General features: G+C 48.5%; 2 protein-coding genes and 1 long non-coding RNA gene across 3 annotated transcripts; 2 read left to right on the forward strand and 1 right to left on the reverse strand.

The window, feature by feature from the left end:
* The first annotated feature begins 3,594 nt into the window (after positions 1-3,594).
* LOC106866456 lies at positions 3,595-13,151 on the forward strand. Its single transcript, XM_014900699.2, has 6 exons — positions 3,595-3,736; positions 3,850-3,920; positions 4,672-4,781; positions 5,587-5,718; positions 12,645-12,696; positions 12,813-13,151. The coding sequence occupies exons 1-6, from the start codon at positions 3,638-3,640 to the stop codon at positions 12,859-12,861; spliced, it is 513 nt and encodes a 170-aa protein (XP_014756185.1). The 5' UTR covers positions 3,595-3,637; the 3' UTR covers positions 12,862-13,151.
* Positions 13,152-14,516: 1,365 nt separating this feature from the next.
* LOC100843982 (bZIP transcription factor 11) lies at positions 14,517-15,638 on the reverse strand. The gene has a single exon (XM_003572270.4). It carries the CDS (start codon positions 15,411-15,413, stop codon positions 14,751-14,753), a length of 663 nt encoding a protein of 220 aa, XP_003572318.1. The 5' UTR covers positions 15,414-15,638; the 3' UTR covers positions 14,517-14,750.
* Positions 15,639-22,318: 6,680 nt separating this feature from the next.
* Positions 22,319-23,661, forward strand: LOC112271455. Its single transcript, XR_002964432.1, has 2 exons — positions 22,319-22,865; positions 22,950-23,661. It is a non-coding gene; the product is annotated as an uncharacterized LOC112271455 (long non-coding RNA).
* The last annotated feature ends 4,027 nt before the right edge of the window (positions 23,662-27,688 follow it).

The following is a 27,688-nucleotide window of genomic DNA, read 5'->3' on the forward strand; positions in this document are numbered from 1 at the left end:
GAGCAGCATGAAATTACCACTGCTTCAGTGAAAAACGACGCCTCATTTCCCTGAGCCGATTGCAATTGGAATATTGGATGCCATAAACTTGTCGCTGGAAGGGTCTTCCTGGCCGCCTCCATTAGTCCTCCGGTAGTCCCACTTCCTCCTCCCTCCGTCCAATCCTCCATTACCCTCGCCCAATCCTCCTCTCCGTCGCAGCCACATCTGACGAGTCGCCCGCCAGAGCCGCTGCCGCGACCTAGGAACAACGCCCGCCTGCCCTAGCCGCCTCCCCTGACTCGGCCCCTCCAGATTGACGAGCAAGCGACGAGCTCACCGACGGCGTCCTAGTCAGCGAGATCGGCCCGTACAATCCCGCTCTCTCCCTCGAATCCTCGATCCCTCTCGATGGTCACTCCTCTGCAGGCTCGATCTCCCTCGATGGCCAGAACAGGCTAAATTGGGTGCTCCAATTTTGGGCTTCGGTTCGGTATAACTTGTACTAATGGGCTTCCGGCCTAGCAGCCAATGGGAGCAGCACCCGAACGTTTTTCGCTCCACCAACAAGACTGGAATCGGGATTGGGAAGCTGGATCGATGGATTTCGTGGAGTGGGAGGACTTCCGAACACTCCCTAAGACTTACCCAAGCGGTGGTCAAAGGCGGCGGAGCAGGGCACCAGGGTACCTCCGGCTACAGCGTCGGAGAATGAGTGCGAGCCGTGGGGTGAAGGGCGGAGCCGCGGAGCGACGACTGCAGCACGAGGATTTCCCCAAACCAAACGAGCGGATGGCGGCGGTTGGGTTAATTCCTGCCGGCATGAATTCGTTTGGACCTTTGAAGTGTTGGGTTAAAATTACACATTAATTCTCCAATATTATTCTTTTAAACCATACAAATTCGACTCAATCGGTACAATTAGGATACGTGGTAGTAATTTTTCCACAATTTATTAACCGCTTATTGTGATTTCTGATTTGTCACCAGATTCTCAAATAGTAGGTATTTCCAACCTCAGTTGTTGTCAATTCGTTTGATTTTAGGATTCCTCGGCGGTTTTTGGTTGATTTGGTAACATTTTATTTTGAGTAAAGTTTGTTTTAAACCTTGTGCTCGTAGAGTGTGTCTAAATCGAACCTTCACCTCTAAATTCCTGAAATTGACATCCTGACCTTGTTGATCTTGGCTGAATCTAACCTTAGACTGGTTTGGCAGGCCGGAAAAAAGCGATCCTGATCAGGATTACTAACCCCTCTTATTATACCCACTGACATCGTTGCCTCATATTGGTCTTCTTCCTCTACTGGTCTTTTTTCTCAAGCCCATTCAGCGCAAGCTCTCCCTGGGGCACTTGTAGCGACAGCATCGGCGGGTACACCACCACATGCTCCTCCCTCGCCGCCGCTGCCGACTTGGACACCCACCGCACTGACATCGCAACTCAGGCCATGTAACGCCTGCTTGTTCGACAATGCCTGCTCCTGTTTGTTCATCGAATCGGGAATGACGTGCTTCTTTTCTCCTTGATGCTCGGCGGGCCAGTGATTGGCCGCGGCTGCTTGAGCCCCGGTGGGGACCTGCTGGCGATCGAGGACAGGCGCGACGCGGAGGAGATGGCCCGCTGTGGACGCGTTTCGGGCAGATGCTGGTACTGGAGAAGCTCCTCCCCGCCAGCCACGACGATTACCAGGCCGGCAAGTTCGAGATCATCTAAGTACGTAAATTCCCCACAATCCATTCCTTGCCTTCTTCCTGTTTGTGTTTTTGCCCACAAGGCCCAGATTTTGAATGCAATCGGGGAATAAATCCATGGCAGCAAGTTAGGTGTAGGATTCCGAGTTCGATTAGATGACACGGTCCTGGAGCAGGGCGCCACGGGGTGGACAAGGACGAGTGGCCGCCGGCCGGTGTACATCAAGAAGCTGGGCGCCATTGACACCACCAAGCTGCTATAGGTGACCAGCATGGACCGCTACATCAGGTATCACGTCAGGGAGTTGGAGCACGCCATCGCCATCAAGTTCCAGGCCTGCTCCATCGCTGCCAAGCGCCACGTCGACCAGAACACCACCTGACCGCTATCCCTCGTCGTCTTATACCCTCACTAATCAATCAATTCGCCATTCCTCAACGTCGCCAGCCTCGACCAAAGAGACCGTCATCAACCACAATAAGTCCGCCTCCAAGCTCAAGCCGGTCGAATGATGGAGAGAAACCAAAGAAGGACATGGACTGAGCTTGAGGAAGAAGATCAATATGACATGTGGGACAACGATGTCAGTGAGTGTAATAAGAGGTGTTAGTAATTCCGGCCGGGATCGCTCTTTTCCCGGCCTGCCAAACGAGTCTAAGGTTAGATTCGGCCGGGATCAATAAGGTTAGGGTGTCAATTTCAGGGATTTAGAGGTGAAGGTTCGATTTAGACACACTCTACAAGCACAAGGTTTAAAACAGACTTTACTTTTTTATTTTTGAGCTAATAAGATTGAAGGCCCCGTTCGGAAGCCCAAAATCCGAAAGTTTAGATCTTCGATCCGTAATCCGCACTCTAGTAAATTTGGAGTTGGTGATTTTGTTTGGTAGACCGCTTTGGCTTCGAGGGAAGATCAAGGCTGACGACATCACCTCCATGAGGTTGAGGACAAACGCCCCCTTCTTTTAGGCCTCCAGGAAGGGCTTCTCCGAGAAGCTGCCTCCTCATAGTGATGTGAAGATTGCGGCTGCCGTCACCTCTTGGAAAGGGCTCTTGTGATCGTAGTAAGAGCATCACTTCTTTTGGTAACAAAGGTCCTACTTCTTATCATCAATCTGGGCAGCATGCTGGTGCTCGTCATCGTGGTGCTGATGTCGTGGCCCACTCTTTGGCCGACATGCTCTCGTCAAAGTCGAACGTGGTGGCTTGATGACGACCTCAGGCGAGGTGGCAGCTATAGTTCTCGAGGCCCTAGGAGCCCCTACACGGCACTGATGATGATGTGCACTAGGGATTTCAGATCGAGATAGTTGACATGACGAAATGTTCGAGATGGAGTTTGTTGGTGAGCAAAAATTTTGCCACATGTTTCTTTCCAACTCCGGACATGACACCGACTTGAATCTGTGTTTTACTCTCTCTACAAAATTTTCTTATGAGACGTCCACGTTTTGCAATCTGTAGACCCCGACCGTTCAAGACCGATCCACGCGTTCCGCATCCGGATTTGCAAGTTGAAGCGCCACCAAACGAGACCTGAGTACAATTGGCAAATATATGAAACACGCAGCTTAAATATGTGCACTGCACACCAATGACTCTTGAAAAAAATACTGGAACTGAGATATTCTTTTTCACTTCAGGGTTTTGAACCGCCGGATTAGGTATATTAAACCATCCAAATCAGAACGCGCGGATTTGTGAGTTGAAGCGCCACCGAACGGGACCTAAGTACATTGGTTGATAATATGAAACGCAGAATATAGACATGTGCACTGCACCAATGACTGTTGAAAAAAAAAACTGGAACAGAGTTTTTCTTTTCACTTCAAGTTTTTGGAACCGCCGGATCTAGTACTACCATATATTTAACCATAGATCGGCGAACTTCGAACCCTTTATTTCTGAACTCCCCGGGATTAGCAGCAGCAGCCGCCGCCTTCATCATCGCCAGCCTCCGAAATGTCGTCCTCCCGACAGGTCCGCGCCGCCGATGATCCGCTGCCCAAAGCATCGCCCGGTGTGGTCTGCTCCCCGCCGTCGGAGCGCCACCCTGTCAAGGTACCTCATCCCTCCCTCAATCGCCCACCACTGCTCATGATCCCCGTAACTCCCGTTCGTCTCGCCGCTGTGCTCACTGAACCCCTGGTGTTTCCTGATCTATTCCCCCGCAGGAGGAGACAGGCGCTGGCGCCGTCGTCGCGCAGGAATCGATACCCCCGTGTCCATGGGATTGGGAGGAGGAGTAATGCTCCCCTTAGCTGTTCCTGTTTTACTTTCCGTTGTTGTTTCTGCACCTCATGTTATGCGTTTGCTCAATTGTCGCCATGAATGATCAATTTCCATTATAGATATGTCGGTACTCTTATTCTAGGCCTGTGTTTGTTCAATTGTCGCCACGGATGATCAATTATCCCTCCTACTATAGAAAACTGTCCCTAGGAAGCTTTCAAAGGCACTATTTGCAACTCACAATTGCCATAAATTCACAGTCACTGTTAATTGTCGATGTTTCAATGCACTTTACTTGATCTTTGTGGGCCAGAAATTCAGCCGTCGCATCTATTTCACGAAATCTTATGCTCTATTCAGTCTCAGTGATAAAAAAACAAGGCTTATATTGGAGATATCACATATGACATACTGTAGGTCTAAGGACACAATTCTGGTTCATTCTAGGCCTGCTTTACCTGCTGTACCGTTGTTTGTTTACGATAGGTTATTTTGAGTTCATTCTAGGCTCTATTTGTATTGTCCAGTTAGCTTCTACTTCATTCTTTTACACTGTTGTCAATTTCTCCGTGCTAACCTACCCTTGTTTAGTACTGCTAAATGCAAATGCATATTTCCAACAATTTTGAACAGCCTCCTTTTCTTTCTCAAATGATTTGGAATTGCGAACTAATGTAGTGTTCTTATGGAGCTAAGCTGTTGCTTAGTCACTGGAAGAAATCATAAATTCTGACAGTAAACATACTTGTATTACTCTTACGTAGTGAAGCAACAATCCTGGAGAACGAAGAGAGGATAAAAAAAAAGCAATCTATACTTGCAGCATATCTGAAGGACAAATACAAATTCCTTTCCACCAAGGCTGTTGATAGAGGTATTGGTACCAGTTATATTCTCTAAAGAAAATGTCATCTCAATATGTTTTTAAGCCCCTCTAAAATGTACCGATTTAGAACTGAGAGATGATTTTAATTCCATCTTCATATTAAAACCTTGACAGCATACTATTTTTCTGTATTTTTGAACACTTCAGGTAGAGTATGTAGATGAAAACACAAAATATAGCTGTCGCTATCTGTTACGTTGGGCCCACAAATCCATGAAAATTATAGATTGGGAACCTAAAATACCAGGTCGAAGTGAATGCTTTGAGTACACTTGTTTGCATAAAATTCTCACAATTGAAAGATAAGGTACTCCTTATGTCCGCTTTTATGAGGCGTGATTTATTTTGCTAGTAGTCCACAAATAGCAGGGTATAATGAAGCCATCCAATCAAAAAGACATGCATGCAAAAGTGGTCCAATCAATAAAAGAGTAGAAGATTTTCTTGGTACTAGTGAAAATACTATTCACGCGTGGTATAGGCGGACAGACGGAGTAACTTCTTCCGGACCCATGGGACCACATGTTAGATGGGAAATTTTTGGGGCAACATACTTGTGTTCTCTTTTTTACTGTCGTTTGCGTTGGCACTGATTTAGCTATTTAGGCCTCGTTTGAAGTTTGAACACGAGAATTTTCCCAACTCCCATGAGAATGGAAGTATGGAACTGTTTTTCCTTTTCTTTTTATGAAAACCATGCTTTCCAAATGGGCCTTAGAGGAGCTTTCACTTCAAAAAGTTCGAACTATATCCAAATGTCAGATCTAAAATGAACCAAAATTTGTCCTCCCAGGAGATAGTTCTTGTACTGGAGAAGCAAAAAACCTGGAGCATGAAGAGAAGAACAACAAATTTCGGGCTATACTTGCAGCACGTTTGAAGGACATAGAGTTTTCTAGGAAAGCTCGGAAAGCTTTTGATAAAGGTACTACCACACTCCAGTCCCATGTATCACGAAATAACCATATGACCTGAAAATTTGAGGTATGGAGTAGTTTTCTTGTTTTGTTTTATAAATCTGGCAATATGGTACTCTCTTCGTTTTTCAATGTAAGGCGTATAAACTTCAACGTGAATATTAGCATGCATGCATGCAAACGGAAGAACACCCACCATAACTGTTAGCGCCCGTGCAGATGTGTAATTAGGAAAGAGATCCAATTAGCATGCATGCATGCAACACGGAAGGAAACTGCCTAGCTTTTCTCACGCATATATGCAACGGCGGTGCGGTTTTCCGTCGCACGTGACTCGCGCTGGACGGGCAGAACACCACGCGTCTATATTCAGGAAACCGGCTGGAAATTTTATACGTTTTACATTAAAAAACGGAGGGAGTAGTACATGTCCCATGCCATTTGTTGCCGTAAGGCCACACTTGCATGTGGTCCATGTATCAACAATTGAGGCTCTGTAATGTCCAGTTCTGTTGCTTTGCCCAAATTCCTAAAAGTCCAACTCCGACGTGGTATGTCGTTCTGTTGCACTCCCCCCCTCCCCTGTGCTTAGAGCTGCGTTTTGGGCCAACATGGATTATATGGTAGTGTAATTCAATGTAAACTAGCAAATGTGGTATGTACTAAATTTGGAGTCTCCAAGCCTAACAGCTATGTTAGAACCACAATAATGCCGATCTATGAGCACATTATATTACCTGTCGAACCTTAAGATCCGCCTGGGAAGCTTTGCATTGTGGACCCGTCGCCGGAGATGGTTCGCCTCGAGGAAGAACTCCAACGGGCTAGCTCTTGTGGGTTCCATGGAACGCGGTAATGCTACGGTCTGGGACGCGGATGTTACCGTTCGCCGGGTCTTCTCCCTGTCGCCGGAGGACGTCTCGGTTCGGGCCTTCCACCCCGAGAAGTTCCTCTTCATCTTCAACTCGGCTCGGAACATGCATCGCGTGCTCAGCGCGGGCCGCTTCCATGGGGATGATTTCACCATCAAAGTCCGCCAGTGGAGCCGGCACTCTCACGCCAGGCCACTCAATTTCAATCGCAAGGTGGAAGTGGAGCTCCGGGGCATCCCCGCCCATGCGTGGGAACTCTGCTCGGCTGAATCGCTCCTGGAGGATTTTTGCTGGGTTGATGAAGCGGACTTTGCCACTTCTAGTCGTTCTGACATGAGTTCCTTCAAGCTGTCGGTGTGGACGAAGCCGGGGATGTCCTTTCCCTCGTCGCTCTCCCTCGCGGTAACTGAACCGGACTCCGGTAGTCGTCTCCGCGCTCCCCAGCGTGGGCGTCGATTCCGGTCTAATGTTCCGCTTCTTGCCTACTCTATTGGTGTGCGCGTGCGCGAGATTGAAGCCTCTCCGGTGATCAGTCCGGAGCGTTACCTGGACGGGCGTTGGGACGACGGCGATAGTGGGCACAACGGTCGTCCCAGTGATTGGGATGACTCGGACCCGCCCCCGCCCCACCTCCTCAGGCCCGCCGCAAGCGGCAACGTACGAGGCACCGCTGGCCTTCTGGCGCCAGTTCGCAGAACGCCCCTCCGGAGTCCCAGGCCTGGGCGTGGAGGCCGGTGCTTCCGTTGCCGTCTCCTCCGGCTCCTCCGGTCGTTCCGTTGTTGGATCCGGCGACGGATTCTCTGCCGGAGCCCCCCGCCCATGCTCACGTGGATGGTTCGCCAGAGGTGGGGGCCCCTGTGCTTCACGTGGAACCCCCTGTCGGGGAGCAAGTCCCTCCTGTCTCTTCTGAACCTGCCCTGCCTCTTGTCGTGGAGCAGCTGTCGGCTCTGGATTCCGCCGCGCCCATGCCGCGCGTGCCGGAATTTGGGGGTCAAACTGGCCCCCAGTCCCCGCCTGCCTCGCGCGTGCCGGGATTGCGGGATCGTGCTGCTGGCTCTCCGATCTCCCTTGGCTGTCAGATGTCCCCTTCCCTCTGGTGCTCTGGCCCGTGGACCCCTCCCGTGGCTCCATTGCTCAGCCCGACGCGGGGCCTGCCTCCGCTCGCGGCCCAAGCAGTTGAGGCCCAGCTTGCTGCTGTTCATGCGGTTGAAGCCCATTTGGTTGCAGCCCATGCGACGGAGGCCCAGCGGGTTGCTGCCCAAGCCGTGGCTGCCCCTTCCCCTCCCTTGGGTCAGACTTCCATTGTGGATTCCAAGAGCCTAACGGCTGAGGCCCACTTGGTTGTTGACCAACTTGGGTCGGCCTCCCTCCCCCTCTCGGCTCCGCCATCGACTGTGGATTGGGCCCAACCCTGCTCCTCGGCGGTCGACTCCTCAGTCCTGTCGGCGCCTAGACCTCCCCTTGACCTGTTTCTATGCTGCGTACAGGTTAATCTGGATAAGCCCTTGCTGTCTTCCACACCTGTGGTGCGTCGTAGAAATTCCATCGCCCCCGGCTTCTCCCTGCGCCACAGCCCTCACTTGGCAAGCAAGCCCATGGTGGCTTGTCCGGTTGTCCGCAAGGCTCAGGGAGTGCTCATGTCGAAACTGGGGATCTCCACTTCCGGCAACGCCTTCTCTGACGCCGATCTCCAGCGCTACAAAGCCAAGTTTGATCATCCGTTGCGTCAGGTGGACATTGAAGCGCTGGCTGCCCTGTTCAATCTCGGGACCACGGTGGAGGCTGGCTCCGCCTAGGTGTCGCCGTCTGTGGATGTGGGTCTTCCCCATGGATTGCAAGAGTTTGTCCTTTCTTGTGTGGAATGTGCGTGGTCTTAATGACCCGGGTCGTTGTAGAGCCATTAGGGCGATCATCCTTAAGTCTGGTGCTGCCGTTGTGGCCCTGTGCGAGTCTAAGCTTGAGCTTGTAATCTCTTTCGACATTAATGCGATGCTTGGCCCCCGCTTCGATGGTTTCGATTATTTGCCTGCTTCCGGTACGAGGGGTGGTATCGTGATTGCTTGGCAATCCTCTCTGGTGAGCCTGGATTCGTTTGCTCAGGGTGTCTTCTCCCTCTCTGCCCGGGTCTGTCCTAGTGGGGAAGCGCCTTGGTGAATTTTCGTAGTTTATGGGCCAGCCTGCGATTCACTTAAGCCAGTTTTCCTCGACGAGCTTCGCGAGCTCCGCGTCTCCTTTCCCGGGCCCTGGGCGGTCGTGGGAGACTTCAATCTTCTGCTTGACCCACAAGACAAAAACAACCTTCAGGTTCGCCGCTCATGGATTCGTCGATTCCGTCTTGTGATTAACGAGTTGGCGCTCAAAGACGCCCCTCTCATCGGGCGTTCCTACACTTGGTCTAATGAGCGTGACATCCCGACCCTGGAAAAGATTGACCGTTGGTTTGGCTCTGTGGAGTGGGAACTCCGCTTCCCGGACAATCTTTTGTTTGCGGAGTCCTCCTCGGTCTCGTACCATTCGCCGCTCCTCATGTGCCTGTCGCCCGCGGTCTCCTTGAAGCGGCGGTTTCAATTCCAGAGTTTCTGGCCTTCGATGCCGGGGTTTGCCGAGGAGGTGAGCCGCTTGTGGATTTCTGTGGACGACCCGCTGGCTCGTCCTCTTGTCCATCTGAATCGTCGTCTCCGCGCCACGGCGTTGGGCCTCCGCAAGTGGAGCGACAACAATATCGGGAATATTAAACTTCAGCTCTGCATGGCTCATGAGCTCATCTTCCATTTTGACGCGGCTCAAGATGCCAGGCGGCTCTCGGCGGGGGAAGTGGAATTTAGGAGATTGTTGAAGTGGCGATGCCTTGCGCTTGCTTCTCTCGAGCGCAACATTGCTCGCCAACGGTCTCGTCTCTTGTGGATGAATGAAGGCGACGCCAATACTAAATTCTTTCATGCCCATGCGGCGATGCGTCGGAAGCGCAATTTCATCCACCGCCTCACCATCGGTGGGGCCTCCATTGTCGATCAATCGTCCATGGAGGAGGAGGCCCACGATTACTTCTCCGCCTTGCTTGGGCCAGTGGCTCCGAGACGGCGAAGCATCGATCTCGGTCTTCTCTACCCTGTGGCGGATGATCTCTCCGATTTGGAGGCTCCGTGGAGTGACGCCGAGGTGTGGGAGGCGCTATGCGCTATGCCGGCAGATAAGGTTCCGTGCCCTGACGATTTCTCCTTCGTTTCTTTCAGAGCTCCTGGGAAATTGTCAAAGTGGACGTTCTGGCTGCCCTGGATGCCTGGTTCCATCTCCAGCCCACTGGGTTTGCTTCTTTGAATCAGGCCCTAGTGGTGCTCATTCCCAAAGTGGACGTGGCTGAAGAGCTGAAGGCCTTTCGGCCCATTAGCTTAGTGCATTGCTTCAGCAAGTTGTTCTCCAAGCTCCTTGCTTTGCGCCTGAGAGGCCGGCTTCCTTGTCTCATCAAGAGTAATCAGAGTGCCTTCATTCACGGGCGATCCATTCAAGACAATTTCAGGGCGGTCCAAGGTTCCATCCGTGCCCTTACCGTAGAAAGTTTGCGGCCATTTTCCTCAAACTCGACATTTCAAAAGCTTTTGATTCCCTCTCCTGGCCGTTCTTATTTGAGGTGCTTCTTGCCCGTGGATTTGGCCACAAGTGGCGCGAGTGGATCCGGTTTCTGTTCACCATGGCTAGCTCCAAGGTGCTCATCAACGGACATCCTTCGGCCCGCTTCTGGCATGGCCGTGGACTGCGTCAGGGGGATCCGCTCTCGCCCACGCTGTTCATCCTTGCGATGGACTTGCTCGCTGCTCTCTTTGACTTCGCCGAGGCCACGGCGGTCGTTTCCCTTTCCCCTCGGGGACTGTTCATTTTCGTTTGTCCTAATTCGCTGATGACGTTGCGCTCTTCGCCCGAGCGGCCTCTTCGGAGCTTGACGCCTCGCGTTCCATCTTGGAGCTCTTTGGGGAGGCTTCGGGCCTTAAGCCCAATTTCGCCAAGAGCAATGCATTCCCCATCCGGGTTGCCGACGAGGCCGTCCTCGAGCCTTCCCTTCCTTGTTCGTCAGCGGCGTTCCCTTGCACCTATCTCAGGCTCCCGCTGGCAAGTGGAAAGCTGAGTAAAGGCTCCCTGCAAGCCCTCGTGGACAAAGTGCACAGCAGGTTGCCAGCGTGGAGAGCAGGCTTGCTCTCTACGGCTGGCCGCCTCGTGCTCGTTCAAGCGGTGCTGACTGCGATGCCGGTCTACCACATGCTCGCTCTTGACCTGCCGCCGTGGGTTCTCAATGCTATCGACAAAGCTAGGCGTGTGCCCGCCGTGGGTTCTGGTCTGGCTCTTCGCTGTCCAGCGGTGGCGCCTGCCCGGTTGCGTGGAAGGTCGTGTGTCGTCCTAAGTCGCTCGGTGGTCTGGGGCTCCACAACCTGGCGTATCTCAACATCGGTTCAGATCTAAGGCCTTGTGGCGGTCCAAGACCGCCGGTAACCTACCTCCGCACGTCCGTTCCGATTGCCGGGCTTTCTTTCAGGCTTCCTGTTCTCATCGGTTGGCAATGGAAGAGCCACTCTTTTCTGGAGTGATAGGTGGATCGACGGTTCCTGCTTGGAGGAGTTGGCCCCGGCACTCCTCCCTTTTGTGGATCCCAAGGCGCGTCGTACTCGCATGGTCGCCACGGCTCTCCTTGAGTCGACTTGGGTTTCTAATATCCGCGGCGGGCTTCCGCTCGTGGTGTTAGGTCAATACCTGGAGCTGTGGGAGTGCATCTCCCTGCTTCCTATTCTCTCGCAGGGGGAGGACAAGTGTTTGTGGAAGTGGACGTCCGACGGAAGTTTCTCTTCCCGGGCTGCTTACAACGCGTTGTTCTTGGGCTCCTCTTCGCCCGGCTTTGACCTGGTGTGGAATTCCAAAGCGCTGCTCAAGTTCAAGCTCTTTGCCTGGCGGGCTTTGCGAGACCGTTGCTGGACCGCGGAACGTCGCCTTTATCGTGGTCTCTCAGACGATGCTACTTGCCCCCTCTGCGACCAAGAATTCGAGACTATTGATCATCTCCTCATTCAGTGCGTTTTCTCGCGCCAAATTTGGTTTAATCTACTTTCTCGCAGGAATTTAGCTTCTTCCTCTCCGTCACCGAGGGATTCTTTGAGGCCATGGTGGGAAAAGCTCCTTCTTTCTTGGCCGGCGAAGGAATGGGGCTCTAAGGGCGGAGTTGTTCTTCTCACCTTGCGCAGCATCTGGCTTGAGCGGAACCAGCGCATTTTCAGCGATAAATTTTGTACCGTCGCCAAGATCTGTTGCGACATCGAGGAGGAATGCTCTAGGTGGGAAATCGTGGGGCGTCTGCGAAATTAGGGTGTTTTTCTTTCTTTTGAGCCTCTGGCTTGGTTTGTAAGTGGATTTGTGTGGACTGGCTCAGGCCTTTTCTTCTTAATACAATCGGCGCACACTTGTATGTGTTTCCTGAAAAAAAAAAGATCCCTAATGGTATGAGAGCGCATGTGTGACCTTAAGATCCTTAATGGTATGAGATAGCAACATGGATTATATGGTAGTGTAATTCAATGTAAACTACTCCCTCCGATTCATAATAAGTGTCGCTGGTTTAGTACAACTTACAACTTTGTATCAAAGTTGTACTAAACTAGCGAAAAGTTGATCTGAGGGAGTAGCAAATGTGGTAAGTACTAAATTTGGAGTCTCCAAACCTAACAGCTACTCCCTCTGATTCTAAATTCTTGACTCAAATTTGTCCAAATATGAATGTATCTACTCTTAAAAAGCGTCTAGATACATGTAATATTTCGACAACAATTTAGGATCGGAGGGAGTATGTTAGAACCACATAATGCCGATCTATGAGCACATTTGCCTGTCAAACCTTAAGATCTTTAATGCCGATCTCATATACCTTCCGTACTTTCTCTGCGTGGCCAGACACAGTGTGATAGCAAAGTGTGCTCTCATTTTCCAACTGATAAGTTGAATTCAAATTCTACTTCTGTCCTTCTGTATTGTCATTGGAGCTGCATGTGTAACTTCTTTCTGCATTTTCACCATTCCATTAACAGGAGATGCGCTTGAAGAAATAACTACCCAGTCTGAGACCATTCAAATAAGCAGGTGCAATGGTCTATATATCTGTTTGTGTTTTTTTTTCCTTTATATTGTTCCGGAATTTCGTGTAGCAACCATTTGCCTTTTGTTTCTTAGGTGGTCGCTTACAAGTTTATTTGCAGGGATCCAGCAAAAATTTGCCAAGAGGAGTACAGTGAGAAGAATATGTGACCATCTCTGATAGCTGCCTCCTTTGCCGAATGCAATCCTCCATCTCTGGCTGGTGAAAACTCTTAAGAAAGGAGCAGCTCATTGGAGATCTTATGCATCAGATCACCTTTGGAGATGTTATGCACCAAATCTAGTCTGGTTGTGTTGAACTGTCGACGTGCGTACAAACTTGTAGCTCTGTCTCTGTGGGATTGTTTCTACAACTTTTGGGCCAGCATACAGATACTGATATTGATATTTTCATCTTTTTACCTGCATTGTCATATCACTGGTCTTTGCATATTTTCGGATTCCTCCTCTGTTGAAAGCTTTCATGTGCAAGGCACCGGTCTCTTCGTGCAATATTCTGTTCCAGGCACCAACATTGCACTGCCTCCAATGCCAATTATTCCGGTGCGTCTGCTCAAATATCGATCCATGGCAAGCTTCAACTTGCACACCTGAAACTGGATCTGGCCGTTCTTATCTTGGTGCACCTGGTAAGTTGGCTCCTGGGATGGTTTGGTTTGTTGAAGTGCTCCTGTACTTTCCAGTTGTTCCCTCCTGTTGTGACTTGCGAGGAAAGCTCCATTGCAGCGACCACCGTGAGTGAGACAATGTATGGTGCACTGGTGCTTCTTCCACCGTGTGCAGCACAGGGCCCAGGCTGGGCCCTGCCTCTTTTGATCGCTGTTGCTCGGGCCTGTGATGTGAGCATCTCACCCTGGTGGGAAGTCTTTCTCCCTTGTGTTCACACCTCCCCCTCACTTGGCTCTAGATTTGATTTGATTTTTCAAGCAAGGCTTAGATTTGGTTTTGCTCTGCTCTATTCCGCATTCTTTTATTAGTGCTGATTTCGTTCCTTCTTCAACCAGATAGTTCTGCAGTTGAAATGTGACTCTTAATTTAATTTCTTGTGAACTGTAATTCGTGTACCATTAGCGCTTCCCTTGTTTAAATTCGTCACTGGAATATAAATCTCGTGGGTTCTTATGCACTTTTTTCAAAAAAATATTCATGTCTACATTGATACTTTAATCATCATGATGCCGATATTTCCAAGAGAAAGTAACATCCAAACATTCTTAATCATCATTTGTTATTGTCCATTTGGATAAACGATGCTTTCACCTTTGCGCATTTGGCTATGGAATTTATATATTGTGAGGAAAAACATTGATTTTGTTTTGCAGCATGCACATGTTACTGGGCTTTTGCTCAAGATTCTTGGGAATCATATCCGATAAGCATCTCCCAGTGAATAGGATATGTTGTTAGATCTTGATGGCAGCTACATTCATATGCCAAAATTGCTTGATACCTATGCCGAACCTTGCTTGATACAAAATTATAAAAGTTAACACCTGCCGATCGATCGAAGAAAAGCAGAACTGCAGAAGCATGTTTATATGTAATTTAAGTTGCCATCAACAAAGTTTGCAATCCATAAACATTAGCAATCACAAAGCACATAATCCATTACATTACACTACATGCAAGTTGAGCTCATGACATCATCAAGTGAAAGGCACTGAATATTATATTTTTCGCTTCGTAGTTGCACAGCATTATGGAAAGTTGAACACTTGTCGTTCTCACGGGTTTGTGATCCTTCCTTGCTCTCTCCCTCTCATGCTTTGGTCTGCTACTGTTCTAGTGTCATATAAGTTTGCAACTTGCAAATAATAATCCCTATCCATGTTAAATCTACCCGGCACAAGATTTACTACCAAACTAGTTACAGAAAACATCTTCCAAATAGGGAAATTGATTAGCAGGGATATGACCCTACTAGTTTATCACCATTAAATAAGCATATATCATTGTTTAGTTATACATGTTTTTATTGATATAGTAGTTGGTATCCCCTCAAGTAAAAATTTGGTTGGATAAGATACTATGAATAGTATTCATTCAGTAACACCATCAGCAGCAGTGGCGCTGTTCTTGCATGGCTCTGAGGAGCAGCTACTGCGATTGCTGGAGGCCGCGGAGGATGAGGCCGTCTTCTCCGGCGCCGGTTGTTTCAACAGCTGCTCGAGCTTCTCAGTCAACTTGGTCTTCTCGTCCCTGAGCCGGGCACTCTCGCGGCAGGCATCGGCGCAAGCCCTCAATGCGCGGTTGAGCTCATCGAGGAGCCGGCGGTTGGCGCTGCGGAGGTGCGCGACACGCGCCCACAGCTCGCTCAGCTGCCGCTGCTTGCGCATGCGCGACCGGCGTGCCGACTCCCTGTTCGATACCATCCGCCGCCGCCGCCTCTCCTCCGCAGCGGCAGCGCCAGCGCCAGCACTACCCTCCTGGTAGTAGCAGTTTCCGCCCCCGCCGTCGGAGCCCGAGCTGGGGGAGCCATTGCCGCTGACGAGGTGAGCCGCTTCTTCTAGGATCGTCTCGAACTCAAAGGCAGCCGCCGTGTCATCGCCGGTGAGTAGAGCGGGAGGCTCAAAGGACGGCGGGAAGTAGGCCTGAGGCGGCAAGGCCATGTTCATGTGGTGGTGAGTGGTGAAGGAGGAGGAAGGGTTTGGAGGCAAGAGGAAGTGGAGGCTGGCCACCTCGCCATGGTTATGATGGTACATGATCTTGCTTGTTCTTGTTCTTGTTCTTCGTGTCTCTTTGATCTTTGCTTATGGTAAGCTTGGAGTGTAGTAGCACTAGTAGGTTTGTAGCTTAGCTGTGGGTGTGGATAAGTGATTGATCAATCTTGCTTGGCTATGGTTGATGAGGAGAAGAAGCCATGGGTTGGTGAGGGCCTTTTATAGGGTAGCACACAGTAGCTTTGCTTGCCTAAGAGAGAGAAACAATGTCTCCTCTTCTCTATCATATTGGGCTGTATTATCAATTTTCTTTTTGTGGTCTGAGAATCTTATATTGGGCTAGAGTTTGGTAGCTTGCAAATATGGGCAAAGGTTAGTGAGCATCTAATCAAGGATTAGTATATCCAAATATACATCTCGTGTAGATCCATAATTCTCCCAGATTGTTCCCTGTACGCACGTATCACCCATAGATTAAAAAAAAGGGGCCAGATCTATGTATCTCTTCTTGGCCTAATTAATTACTACTATTATCAAGAGAATATTTGCATGATGTTTTTGCCTGCGTGACTTGACTTGAGTCAGTCTCATCGCACAGGTGGTGAATTGAATTCTCCATATTTGTCCATGCCAAACCCTGTCTAGCCAGCTTTTACATATTCTCCTAGTGATACCTTGCTTTCGGTAACCAACTTTTTAATTTGTACAACATTATTGCATGAACAAAGCTAAAGGCTTTTCAGGTAGAGTTGCGTGTAAATTCACAGGCGACAGCCACTTGCTTGCTTTGCATGTGGCACCGAGAAATTATATATATACACAAAAAGTAAAATGGATCAAATAGGCAGAGAGCAAGCGGCGTCGGATTTTGTCTTGCATAAAACAATATTACAATATTCATCCGCTTCTATTTCCAAGTGATAATTATACATGGGATTTAAATATGCTCATGGAATTCCAATCCACTGCAAAATTATAAATGTTTGATCAATCGACGTGAAATCAAATCACATCCATCTGATAAATGTCACACTATTAATTATGCTATCAGCCACAAAGGTTTGGGTGTCATGTTTGGTTGCTTAACACAAGTTCTGTAATTTTGATTCAAAAGTATGTGATACGCCATAGTTTTTAGTAGCGATCAAATCCTTCGTTTGAATTGCCGTGACACTTTACAAGATGTTATGTCAATGTCATGTTTTTTGACCCGATATGTTAATGACATGTGAAGTAGACGAGTAAGGAACGGAAGCGGATATTGTTCACAAATTAAAGTCTCAACCACCGCTGAATTATTATTAATGTTTCTCTAGACGCAATGTTGCATTATTTGTGGTATGTAGGCTGCAAATTGGATTTGGATGGGAAGAATGACTCCATCCCAAGTGGTCACTTTGTTGCAAAGGCAGCAGGGGCAAGGGGCCATGAAGCTTTTGGATGATTGAGGTGATTGTCCCCTGCAATGGCCCCCATTGTCAACCAGCGTTGTGTGTAGGTCTCCCCTGAAGTGGATAATTAGGACATGGTCACGGTTTATGTGCCATGAACACTGCTTGTTTTTATCAAAACTCTTAATGGCCTAAAAAGTCTCTACGTTTCAGCTGTCCACCATCTGAGAGCACTCAGATTTTCTCTGAGACTAGAGAGATCATAATATAAAATCTAATGGTCTGAAACATAAAACCCTGAAAAATAGACACTCGTTTTTTTTTTGCCACACAGATCATATATAAGTCTCGCTTAGGTTTTATTAATTTGTATGTTCAAGAGATCATATATTATTCAAATATCAGAACTGAGGATGCATATCCATCCAGGAAGGTGAGAAAAGAACCCATCAGAAGTAAGTTGACCCACGAAGTCAACATGAGGAACTTGCCAGATTGCATCTCTAAAAACAAAACTTACCAGATGGTTTTTCTCAAGCTAATGGAGTTTTATGAAGTGAGATACTGCAATCTGTGCTAAAGTGAAAGTGTCTAGTTAGGCAGATGCTTAATTCTTCTTGTCAAGTTATTATTGGGACACAGCTACTTTATTCCATTTGATGAAGTACCCGATGAAGCTAGATTTCAAGTTATTAATTGTAAAATATTACTTACATCTACAAAAGCCTATCATGCATATATTTATCTCCACGAACTTTTGTTACTATCTGGTATTAACAAACAATAAGGATACACTAGAAATGAAATGCAATGTATACACAATAATTTAACAGAAACGTGGTTGTCGCGAAAGTTCTTGGGCGGTCGATGATTAGCTTTGCTTCGAGATTACCTCCTTGGATCCTCTTCTCGTAGCAGCAAAATATTCTTTCATCGAAATTAACTTCACCTTTGCATCTATTAATTGATAATGCAACAAAGTGTGTAGGATCAGATGGAATGCCACTACACAACGAGAGAAGAACATATGCTCCTGGAGGGAGCACTTAGATTAATGATACTTGTGCGGTGGTGTTGATCCTACTCTATATATGGATATGTGAAAAGATGGTAGCGCCATGATCAATTCGTTCGTGCTAATAAACTGGGTATTATTGCTTAGCAGGATCAGATAACTGCAATTTGCTAGTTATCTGTCTTACAAAAAAGTGCACAAGTAACTTAATTAATTACAAACTTCCTTTTGGACCAAAAAAAACTTACTCCCTAGATCCCTAAATCAGCGACACATAATATGGATTGGTGGAGGGACTACTTGATTGAGAACTCTGATCCGTGTAGGGTAATAAACAGGTGAAATGCTGGTGATCAATTAGGTTTAATTTGCATGAGAGAACAGAATGTTAGGTACGTATACAATAGTAGAAGCTAGCTAGGACACTAGCAACAAGAAAGGTCTTATGTAAACTAGGCTCCACGCACGAACTGAGCGAGCCTGGTGCGTAGCTCAATTGGTGAAAGGGTGCGGGTGTGCATTTGATCATTCAGATCCAAGTTGTATTCACTTCGAAAGAGTCGTTCCTCCATGTACAAAGAAGAAACTAGGATTTACACTGTTTGCTTCAACTATAGAAAGTATTTTCTTTGATTATTTTGAATAAGATGTTGTGAAAACTGATCTGTGGTTTTATGTGCTATGTGCATTCTCATTATTTAGAAACATGGTGTGTTGTACTTGTGTGCAGTCGTGCATCTCGTTATATATATAGATGCCTAGGAGGGGTGTGTTTTTGATTGAAACCTCTAAACGATGCTATAGTTGACATTTTGGTGGTATAATATACCCGTGTTTGACGTGCTAGCGGAATATTATAGCAACCATACATTGTAGAATATCTCTACATGTTTTCCTGCTCGCGGTTAGTTGCTTTGTTATAATTAGTAAAAATAGTTTAAGAACCGTTAGCCTGTCTAACATAAGAATAAAGAGAAACCACCGGCCCTTGTGACAAGCATTGGTCCTTTCATTTCAGTTTATTTTGTGGGGTTTAGTATAATTATACTATGTAGTTTGTCCAAAATAGGATTTCAACGTATATTTTTACCACGGCGTAGTTGCCTTGACCTGTAGGATAGTGAGAAAGAAGAAAGAGTAGCTAACCTGACGTTTCTAAAGATAGAAACTGTAGATGCAATTATATACTCCATCCGCCTCAAAATAAGTGACTTGGATTTATATAAACTCTTATACAAATCCATGTCACTTATTGGATTTCTATAAACTCTTATACAAATCAATGTCACTTATTTTGAAATGGAGGGAGTATATGCAATTTGTGTTCAATGCTAACCCTTTTACATTTAAAATGTTTCACCAAATAAGTTATTTTAATGTCGACACTATAAACAATATTGAGACCAAATATGAGTTGTTGACTCTTGTCTTATAGATGCCCCAATGACGTCACCCTTCAGAACGAACTCTCGAGCATCTCTCGATGCAAGGAATAAAAGAATAATGCTGTCCACAAATAAACATTCGTGGCATGCAGCTTTGATTTGAGAGGGGGGGAACACCATGCACGCTCCCGGCCTCTCCCTGGAAACCAAAGCTGGAGAAGGCTACGAGTGAAGGCAATGAAAAGAACAGAATGAAACCTCCCCATCAGTGGGATCAGTTGATGTGTTGGGCTGCTGGGGCTGGGGGAGTACAGATTCCAAATTGCGATGCATCATGTCGCCACATCTACAGTCGTTACATCAACTCGATTGCTTTAGATTACTAGCGAAGATGCTAGGGTGGTACTAAGGTAGCCGTAGCATCAAACGTATGCTCATGAGCTGCAACAGCGTCAGACGACGGGAATCGTTCCCTCATGCCAAACGACTTATGGAAATATCTCCAATCATATTATTTCCTATCAACCTTTTATTTTTGACGAAACAACCATCAACGGGTTATTTATTGCCAAAAAACGGTCGAACAGAATTCGACCGCGGAAGAAGTGCCCGTTTATAAGAAAAACTGGGCCGAAAACCGAATTTTCTATCAAATTCATCATGGTATATTTCAAGCAAACCTAAATTGTTATGAACAAAGTGCCGTGGCGTTTTCTTCTAAACAAATACGACCCATTTTGCACACACATATATAGGTCACCATACACACCGCGCTCTCTAGAAGATAAGATTGACGAAGTTACCGCAGCCTTTATTTCGACTCAGGCTGAAAGATGCCGTTAATAAGCTGGATCAGTTTTTCACCGCTGAAATCACGACAGACGCTGACACGTAGCACCCGAGCTGTTTCAACTTTCAAGTTGACGTTGCCCAAATGCATGCACGATAATAAGTCTAGTGCGGTCAGATAGAGACGACGCAGCTTTTCTTTTTCCATTTGCGTTTCTTTTCGGCTACAGAAAGCATCGCTGGCTGGATCTGAAATTTTTATTACGGAGTACTAGCGTTTTTCAATTGCACACAAAAAGGCACGCGGCTAGCTAGTGCCTAGTGCTATGTAGTTTTGTCACGGCAGGTTTTCCATCAGCTCCTTTTCGTTCTCAGAGATAAAAGGTTTTCAATTTCTTTAGGGCTCTGAAATTATATTTGAGCACGCACGGCCTTTATCCCCTAAGCTATCGTTCAGCACAAAAAGACAAACAGTGCACGTCTCTGTTGCATTAAAAAATTTGATGATTTGGAGAGACCAAGAAATTTGGATCTACAAGAATATCTGAAACCAAAATGCGGTGATCTTGTCCCATCGCTTTTAATATGCAATCCACGAACTGAAGAAACTTTTGTATGAAATTTTGCAGATTAATGAATAGTGCATCTTTACATATATTTTATTTGAAAAGGAGGACTGAATCGTCTCGTGTGCGTCTCATATGTAATTGTTTTCAGATTTTTTGAAAACTTGAACAATTACATTTGACATTTTTCAAACTGAAGATATCAATGAAGCTCGGAAGGTAAGAAAATAAACGCTCTGTGAATATCAGGATTAGTAGTTTTTACAATGCTGCGATTCAAGGAAAACAATTATTCAAATGTTGCGTGCGTGCACTTTCATTTGATCCGTTATTTAAGATCTAATACGGAGTAGTTAGAAATGAGAGGATTTCGATGAAAAAGATTTTCAGCAAATACGTCGCCCTAAATACCAGAATACTACTCCCTCCGTCTCATACTAAATGACTCAAATTTTATCAAATATGAATGCATATATGTCTAAAAAACATCTAGATACGTTAATAAAAAATCTCTTGCTATGGGACGGAGGACAATACTAATCTGCCGCGGTTCCATGCTAGTACAAAGCTTGTAGCAAAATTATCCGAACGCTATATGGAGTGCATGCGCTTGCTTTTTGTTCGTGGCTGCTTTAGGCCTGTTTATCCAGGGCGGCTGTTTATCTAGGCTCCTAAGACTAATCAGCCTCGTGCCCTCGTGAAACGCCTGTTTCTCGCCGCTGATTGGAACGAAACCAAACGAGAGCTCTGTTTCCTGGCAAGCCACTCATCAATTTGTTTTTCCCAGAGTACAACAAGACACACTCGCAAAACAACACTTTTACGCCTAACCACGAATGCATGCATGATGCATATACGCGCTTGCAAGACAATGAGAAGCTCTGTCGACCGGTCTTACTTAACTTAACACGGACACGAGCTTCTCCACTGGACGTAAATACATGTGCTCTGAATTTCCTGTACGTGCCAATCCTAAACCCAGGTGGGATAGGAATGAAACACGAGATGTTCAAGTGAATTTTGGTTAAACAAAGCAAGATGGAGACAAGATAAGCAAAAATTACAAGGTAAGATTTGTCCCTGTTACAAGTAAGCTTTCTAGACGCAGCAGCATCATAGGGGTATATATTATCGTGGATGCAGAGAAGAAACTAATTAACCGGCGTCATGACGTGCCATCATCATTGGGTTAAGTTGCGTTGCGTTGAGTCTCGGTGCCATAATTGCGCACGCTCCGTCCCCGTCCGGGGTTTTTTTGACTTTGACACCGTACTAATTTGACCACCACCATGTCCACGGGCTCGGTTGGGTCCAAATATGGTGCGATTTGCCGGGGAACTAACCAGTCGCGTCCGTCGTCGTTAATTGGTTTGCTTTCATTTTCCAGCTTGCTAATCGATCGGATCGAATCTCGTTTTGTCCAAATAAAGACCTGCATCATCTGTGCATGCACGAAATGTCTTGTCCAAACTAGCTCTCTCCAGTCGTGCTTTGAGCTGCTCTGGTTTTGATAATGGTATGTACATGACACCTGCTTATGAGGCCTCGACAGCTAAAGATGAAATGAAAATATCCCTCTCTCTCGGTCGTTCGGGAATCGGGATATGATATGAGTCAATGTCTTTTTTTTGAAAAAAAAAAGATACTAGTCAATGTCGAAAGGCCGGCGTAGATTTTTAGCGGCAGAGCCGTCTCAGGAGTCAGGAGTTTCGTTTCAAGCACACATGCTGACGAGAGATACAAGTATATATCCATTTAAATGCTTTATACAAGGAGGACCAAAAGTCAAGGACTGGTTGAATGATTTTGTCCTTCCATTAACGTATCTTGACTAGGATAGAAATCTTAAACTGTGATAGGCTGATAGATTCCATCACCTTGGGGCAAACATCACATATTGGTTTCGCAAACAAACTGTCGAGATTAGAACGGATACGTATAACACTCTCTCTAGATATGCGAATCAAATTTTAGTACAGTAGTAGTATCTATGAACGCACATGGCATAGGTAATTTTCTGGTTATGAAGCAGGGGGGACGTTTAAGATGAAAAAAATGACCGTTGGCGCTCCTCCCTCTGCGCCCGCGGCGCCCCCGCGGTGTGCTACTCCAGCCACCGCGGCCACCCTGCTGCTGCCTGCCTCCCCGACGACCGTGCTCCCACCTCCGCCGCCCATCCCAGCTGGTTTCCAGCCTGAAAGGTTTGTCCCTTCTGTCTCCCAGCTGGTTCCCTCTTCTGTTGCGCAGCGCCGTCCACCGCGTGCGCTTCGACCTCCGCGCCTCCCCCTCGAGCTCCGCGCGGGTGGGTGGCCTCTTTTACTCCGGCAGCTCGCTTCAGTCGGCAAGCCGTGAGTTACTGCTCCTCTCCGCCCCGGTCAGCTCCGAATTCAAGCCAAGATCTGTCCTCTCCTACTGCTGAAGATTCGATGCAGGGCTGGCAGCTGGTACGAGCTCCGTTCTGGTGGAGGAAATCAACTTCCCCAAGATGGCCTCCGCATTCATTGCTCCACCGGCCGGCTCCAAGATCCCCTCCGCATTCAAGGCAAGCCCCGCGCTCCCCAGCTCACTTCGGCCTCAACCCCTTCAACAAAAAGCCAGAGCAGCTGAAGAAACACCAGATCCGTTTGAAGAAACACCAGATCCGTTGCCATCACTGTCTCTCGCTGGGGCACATCGCCAAGAACTGCCGCGACCCGTGGAGGTGCGCCGGCTGCCTCCGCTGGGGGCACCGCGCTCGGGATTGCAAGAAGCGCTGCTCTCCACCGCTCCCTCAGGCCCGCCGTGCTCCATCCTCTGCCCCGGCGCCGACCATGCCTCGTCTTGGGGATGCGTGCACCAGGCCGGCTGAGTTGTTCTCGGTGGTCCAGTGTACGCCGGACATGCTGGTCCAGCGCGCCCACCTCGAGGGACACGGCGTCATCGCCCGGACATTGTTGTTGCTACAACTTGCAGTCGTGGGATGGCACAGCTGCTCTTATTTTGTTAGTGATCAACTGCCAAAGCTCTTTTTTATGTGTTGCACGCATGCATCCTGATGTCTGTTGAATTCCAGAGCTCGTCAAGATGCTGTCTGTGCTCTGGTCCGCGATGTTGCTGCCACCGTTGTCTGTCTCCAAGAAACCAAGCTCGATGCCGTTGACTCTACGACTCTTACACGCACGCTTGGTCCTTCATTCGTTGACAATTTCGCTTACCTTCCGGCTGTAGGAACCCGCGGCGGCATCCTCCTTGCTTGCTCGGACGATCACTTCACTCTTTCTGATGTCACCCTTACTGCGCACACCATTTCTGCCACCATCTCTTCTCGGGAGGACGGCATGTCTTGGTCGATCACGGGCGTACGGCCCTCAAGGCAACGCGGAGAAAAGAGCCTTCCTGTAGGAGCTTCGGCTGCTTGCCAGCTCTATGCCCCCCAGGTGGCTGGTTTTAGGAAATTTTAATCTCATTTACAAGCGCGAGGATAAAAACAACGACAATGTCAACCACCGGCTAATGGCCTCGTTCCGGAATGCTCTCAATGCTTCTCAGCTCAAGGAGATCAACCTCAACGGCCATCGATTTACTTGGTCGAACGAACAAAGGAACCCCACCCTTTCTCACATCGACAGAGTGTTTTGCACGGTCGACTGGGAGACGATGTTCCCACACTGCTTCCTCATACCGCTCTCCACTGACATCTCTGACCATTGCCCGCTGCTCCTCCATGCCGACCTTTTCACTCCGAGATTTCGCGGTTTCCGATTCGAGAACTTTTGGGCGAGTTTGCAGGAGTTTCCCAAGGTGGTTTCCACGGCTTGGGCCAAGCCGTGTTCCTCCACAAATCCTATTCGCCGCCTTCACATCAAGCTCTCTCGTACGGCGAAGGCTCTCAAAGCTTGGAACCGCTTGAAGATTGGCAACACAAAGCTTCAATTGGCCTTTGCCCGTGAGATCATTCTTCGTCTTGACACTGCCGGTGAGGTGCGAGACCTTTCCGACGAGGAATACGAGCTCCAAAAATTGTTTAAATCTCGTTGTCTTGGCCTCTCGGTGGTTGAGAGGGCTAAGGCCCGCCAGAGATCTCGTCTGAGGTGGCTTCGGCATGGGGATGCCAACACTAAGTTCTTCCACCTTCGGGCAGCAGGGAGACAAAGGAAGAACTACATTCAATCTCTAGTGACCGAACAGGGTACGGCCTTCTTGCGCGAAGACAAAGAAAAGATCATTCATGACCACTTCTGTGCTTCTTTGGGTACGACCTCCCCGCGTGGATCGGCTCTAAATTGGGAGGCCCTTGGTTACCAGCCCCTCGACCTCTCGGAGTTGGAGGCCCCTTTCTCAACGGAGGAGATTAAAGACACTATTTTTTCCATGCCTGTTGACAAAGCGCCGAGCCCGGATGGCTTCACGGGCCTATTCTTTCGCTCTTGCTGGGATGTGATAAAAGAAGATATGACTTTGGCGTTCTCTCGCTTGCACTCTCTTCAGTACGATGGCTTTGATTTCCTAAATACGGCCAATATTGCTTTGCTCCCAAAATCTTGTAATGCCGCTGCGATTTCCCACTACAAGCCGATTAGCCTTGTTCATGCCGTTGCAAAGATTTTTTTTCCAAGCTCCTCGCGAATCGGCTCGCCCCGAGACTTGACGATCTTGTCTCTGCTGCCCAGAGTGCCTTTATCAAACGGCGTTGCATTCAAGACAATTTCCTCTACGTCCAAAACATGGTCCAGTCCTTTCAAAAGTCCAAGTCACCAACTCTTTTTCTCAAGCTTGATATTACTAAGGCTTTTGACACTGTCAATTGCGGTTACCTTTTGGAGGCTCTTTCGGCTCTCGGATTTGGTGGTCGTTGGCGCGAATGGATTTCTCTTCTCTTCGCCACGGCCACGTCTCGCCCTCTCCTCAATGGCTTGCCGGGTGAGAATTTTTTGCACCATCGTGGCGTTCGGCAAGGCGACCCGCTGTCCCCCATGCTCTTCATCCTAGCGATCGATCCTCTGCACCGGCTCATCCACCTCGCCTCGCAGCAGCAGGTTCTTTCTCCTTTGCCGTTGCGCTCGGCAAAGCTTCGAGTCTCTCTCTATGCGGATGATGCGGTGTACGCCACCCAATGCATCCTTGAGTCCTTTGGTCAGATTTCAGGTCTCGTTACGAACTTCTCAAAGTCCTCTGTGCACCCCATCTGTTGCGATCACTTGGACCTTGACCAGCTCCTCCTCCCTTTCCCAGGCAGCCGCATGGGTTTCCCATGCCGTTACCTGGGAAAGGGAGGAGCAGCTGGTCAAGGTCCAAGTGATCGCAACAGATCCGTTACCTGGGTCTGCAGCTTCATGTTCGCAAGTTGAAGCGGATCCATGTCCAGCCCCTCATCGATAGACTTGCGGCTCGCTTGCCGAGGTGGAAGGGGGGCATGCTTGCGTCAGCTGGCAGGCTTACCTTGGCCAAGACGGTCCTTTCGGCCATTCCGATCTTCCACATTACGGTGTCCCCATTGCCAAATGGGCCATCAAGAAGATGAATAAAATCACTCGGTCGTTTCTTTGGAAGGGAAAAAAGGAGGCGAATGGTGGTCATTGCCTGTCAATTGGTCAAAAGTTTGTAGGCCAAGAAACCTCGGAGGCTTGGGCGTCCCTAACTTGGAGAGATTCAGTCGTGCTTTGCGTTTGTGTTGGCTTTGGTTCGAGTGGACTTTCCCGAACAAGCCGTGGGTTGGTACTCCCCCTCCGGTGAACAAGTGCGATCGTGCCCTCTTCTCCGCCTCCACTGTGGTGCATATTGGGGACGGTCGTAAGGCCACCTTCTGACATGACTATTGGCTTGATGGCTTCGCTCGTAAGGTCATCGCTCCTACCATTTTTGCCATCACTAGGAAGAAGAACCGCACTGTTCATGATGATCTCACTGACGGGGCTTGGATCCATGCCCTTAGGGGCAAGATCTCCAACGAGGTGCAGCTTGACGAGTTCGTCTCCCTTTGGCAGAGGCTTCAGGTTGTGGTCTTGCATCTCGACACCCCCGATTCCATCACTTGGCGTTGGACGTCCGATGGCATCTACACCTCTAGCTCGGCGTACAAGGGCCAATTCCTTGGCTCCATCCACGCCCAACACATTAATATTGTTTGGAAAGCAAAGGCTGAAAACAAGTGTAAGTTCTTCGCGTGGCTCCTCGCTCAGAACAAGATTCTCACCGCCGATAACCTCACCGTTAGGGGCTGGCCACACACTCTGGGTTGCTCCCTTTGCACCGAGCCTCATGATACCGGGACGCGTATCTTCCTTCGTTGCCCCTTCGCTCGCCAGGTGTGGGATACTGTCCTCGGCCACTACGATCTCAACATCCTTCGACAAGTCAAGCTCTCGGACTACAATGACACTATTGCATGGTGGATTCCTGCCTCCAAGGCAATCGACAAGAACAGAAGACGTGAATCTAATGGGGTGGCTATTTACATCATGTGTAACATTTGGAAGGAGCGCAACAGGCGTATTTTTCAGGCTGTGGCCGCCCCGGCTTTTGTCGTCGCCATGATGGCCCGTGACGCTATCGACTCTCATAAGCTTGCTTTCTCCCCCGTGACAGTGTAGTCGGGTTGGTTCGGTGTTTTCTCTGCCCTATCGGTCAACTGCGTTTGTTCCGATGGGGCGGCGGTTTCTCTTTCGTTTTTTGTTTTGCCTTGTGTTGAGACCTATGTCTTTTGTACATATACTATTGCATGCAGAGCTAAAAAAAAAAACTGGCGATTGAGCTTCGCCCCAGGCAACCGTGCAAGCGGGAATCCGAGCCCGGCCTGGACACACGTCGATCTCGTTGTATTATTCTCGTACCTGCTGATGGTGCGGCGAGCCGCAAAGGCGCCAGGGGACGTGCTACCCAACCGGGTCGCGATACGTCTGCGCGCGCGTCCCCTCGGCCGGCCACTCCTTTCCCGCGACCACACGAGCGCCGCGCGCCCCGGGTCCGGTCGGGCTCTCCCCGCTCTCTTTTTCCCGCACGGAGAGAGAGAGATAGACTTGTCCTCAGATTCTCGCGTTCGACGTCAGTTCGCAGGTCGAATCCAAACGAAACGAGAGTGCATGCCGCAGCCGGGGAACTGGTCATCGATCGGTACGCGCACGGCACCGTTTTTTGCAACAACAACAACAACAAATTCGGTCACACACACAACTTGCACGTAGAGATTCTGGGG

Source organism: Brachypodium distachyon, chromosome 3, assembly GCF_000005505.3.
Source record: "Brachypodium distachyon strain Bd21 chromosome 3, Brachypodium_distachyon_v3.0, whole genome shotgun sequence".
Lineage (NCBI taxonomy): Eukaryota > Viridiplantae > Streptophyta > Magnoliopsida > Poales > Poaceae > Brachypodium > Brachypodium distachyon.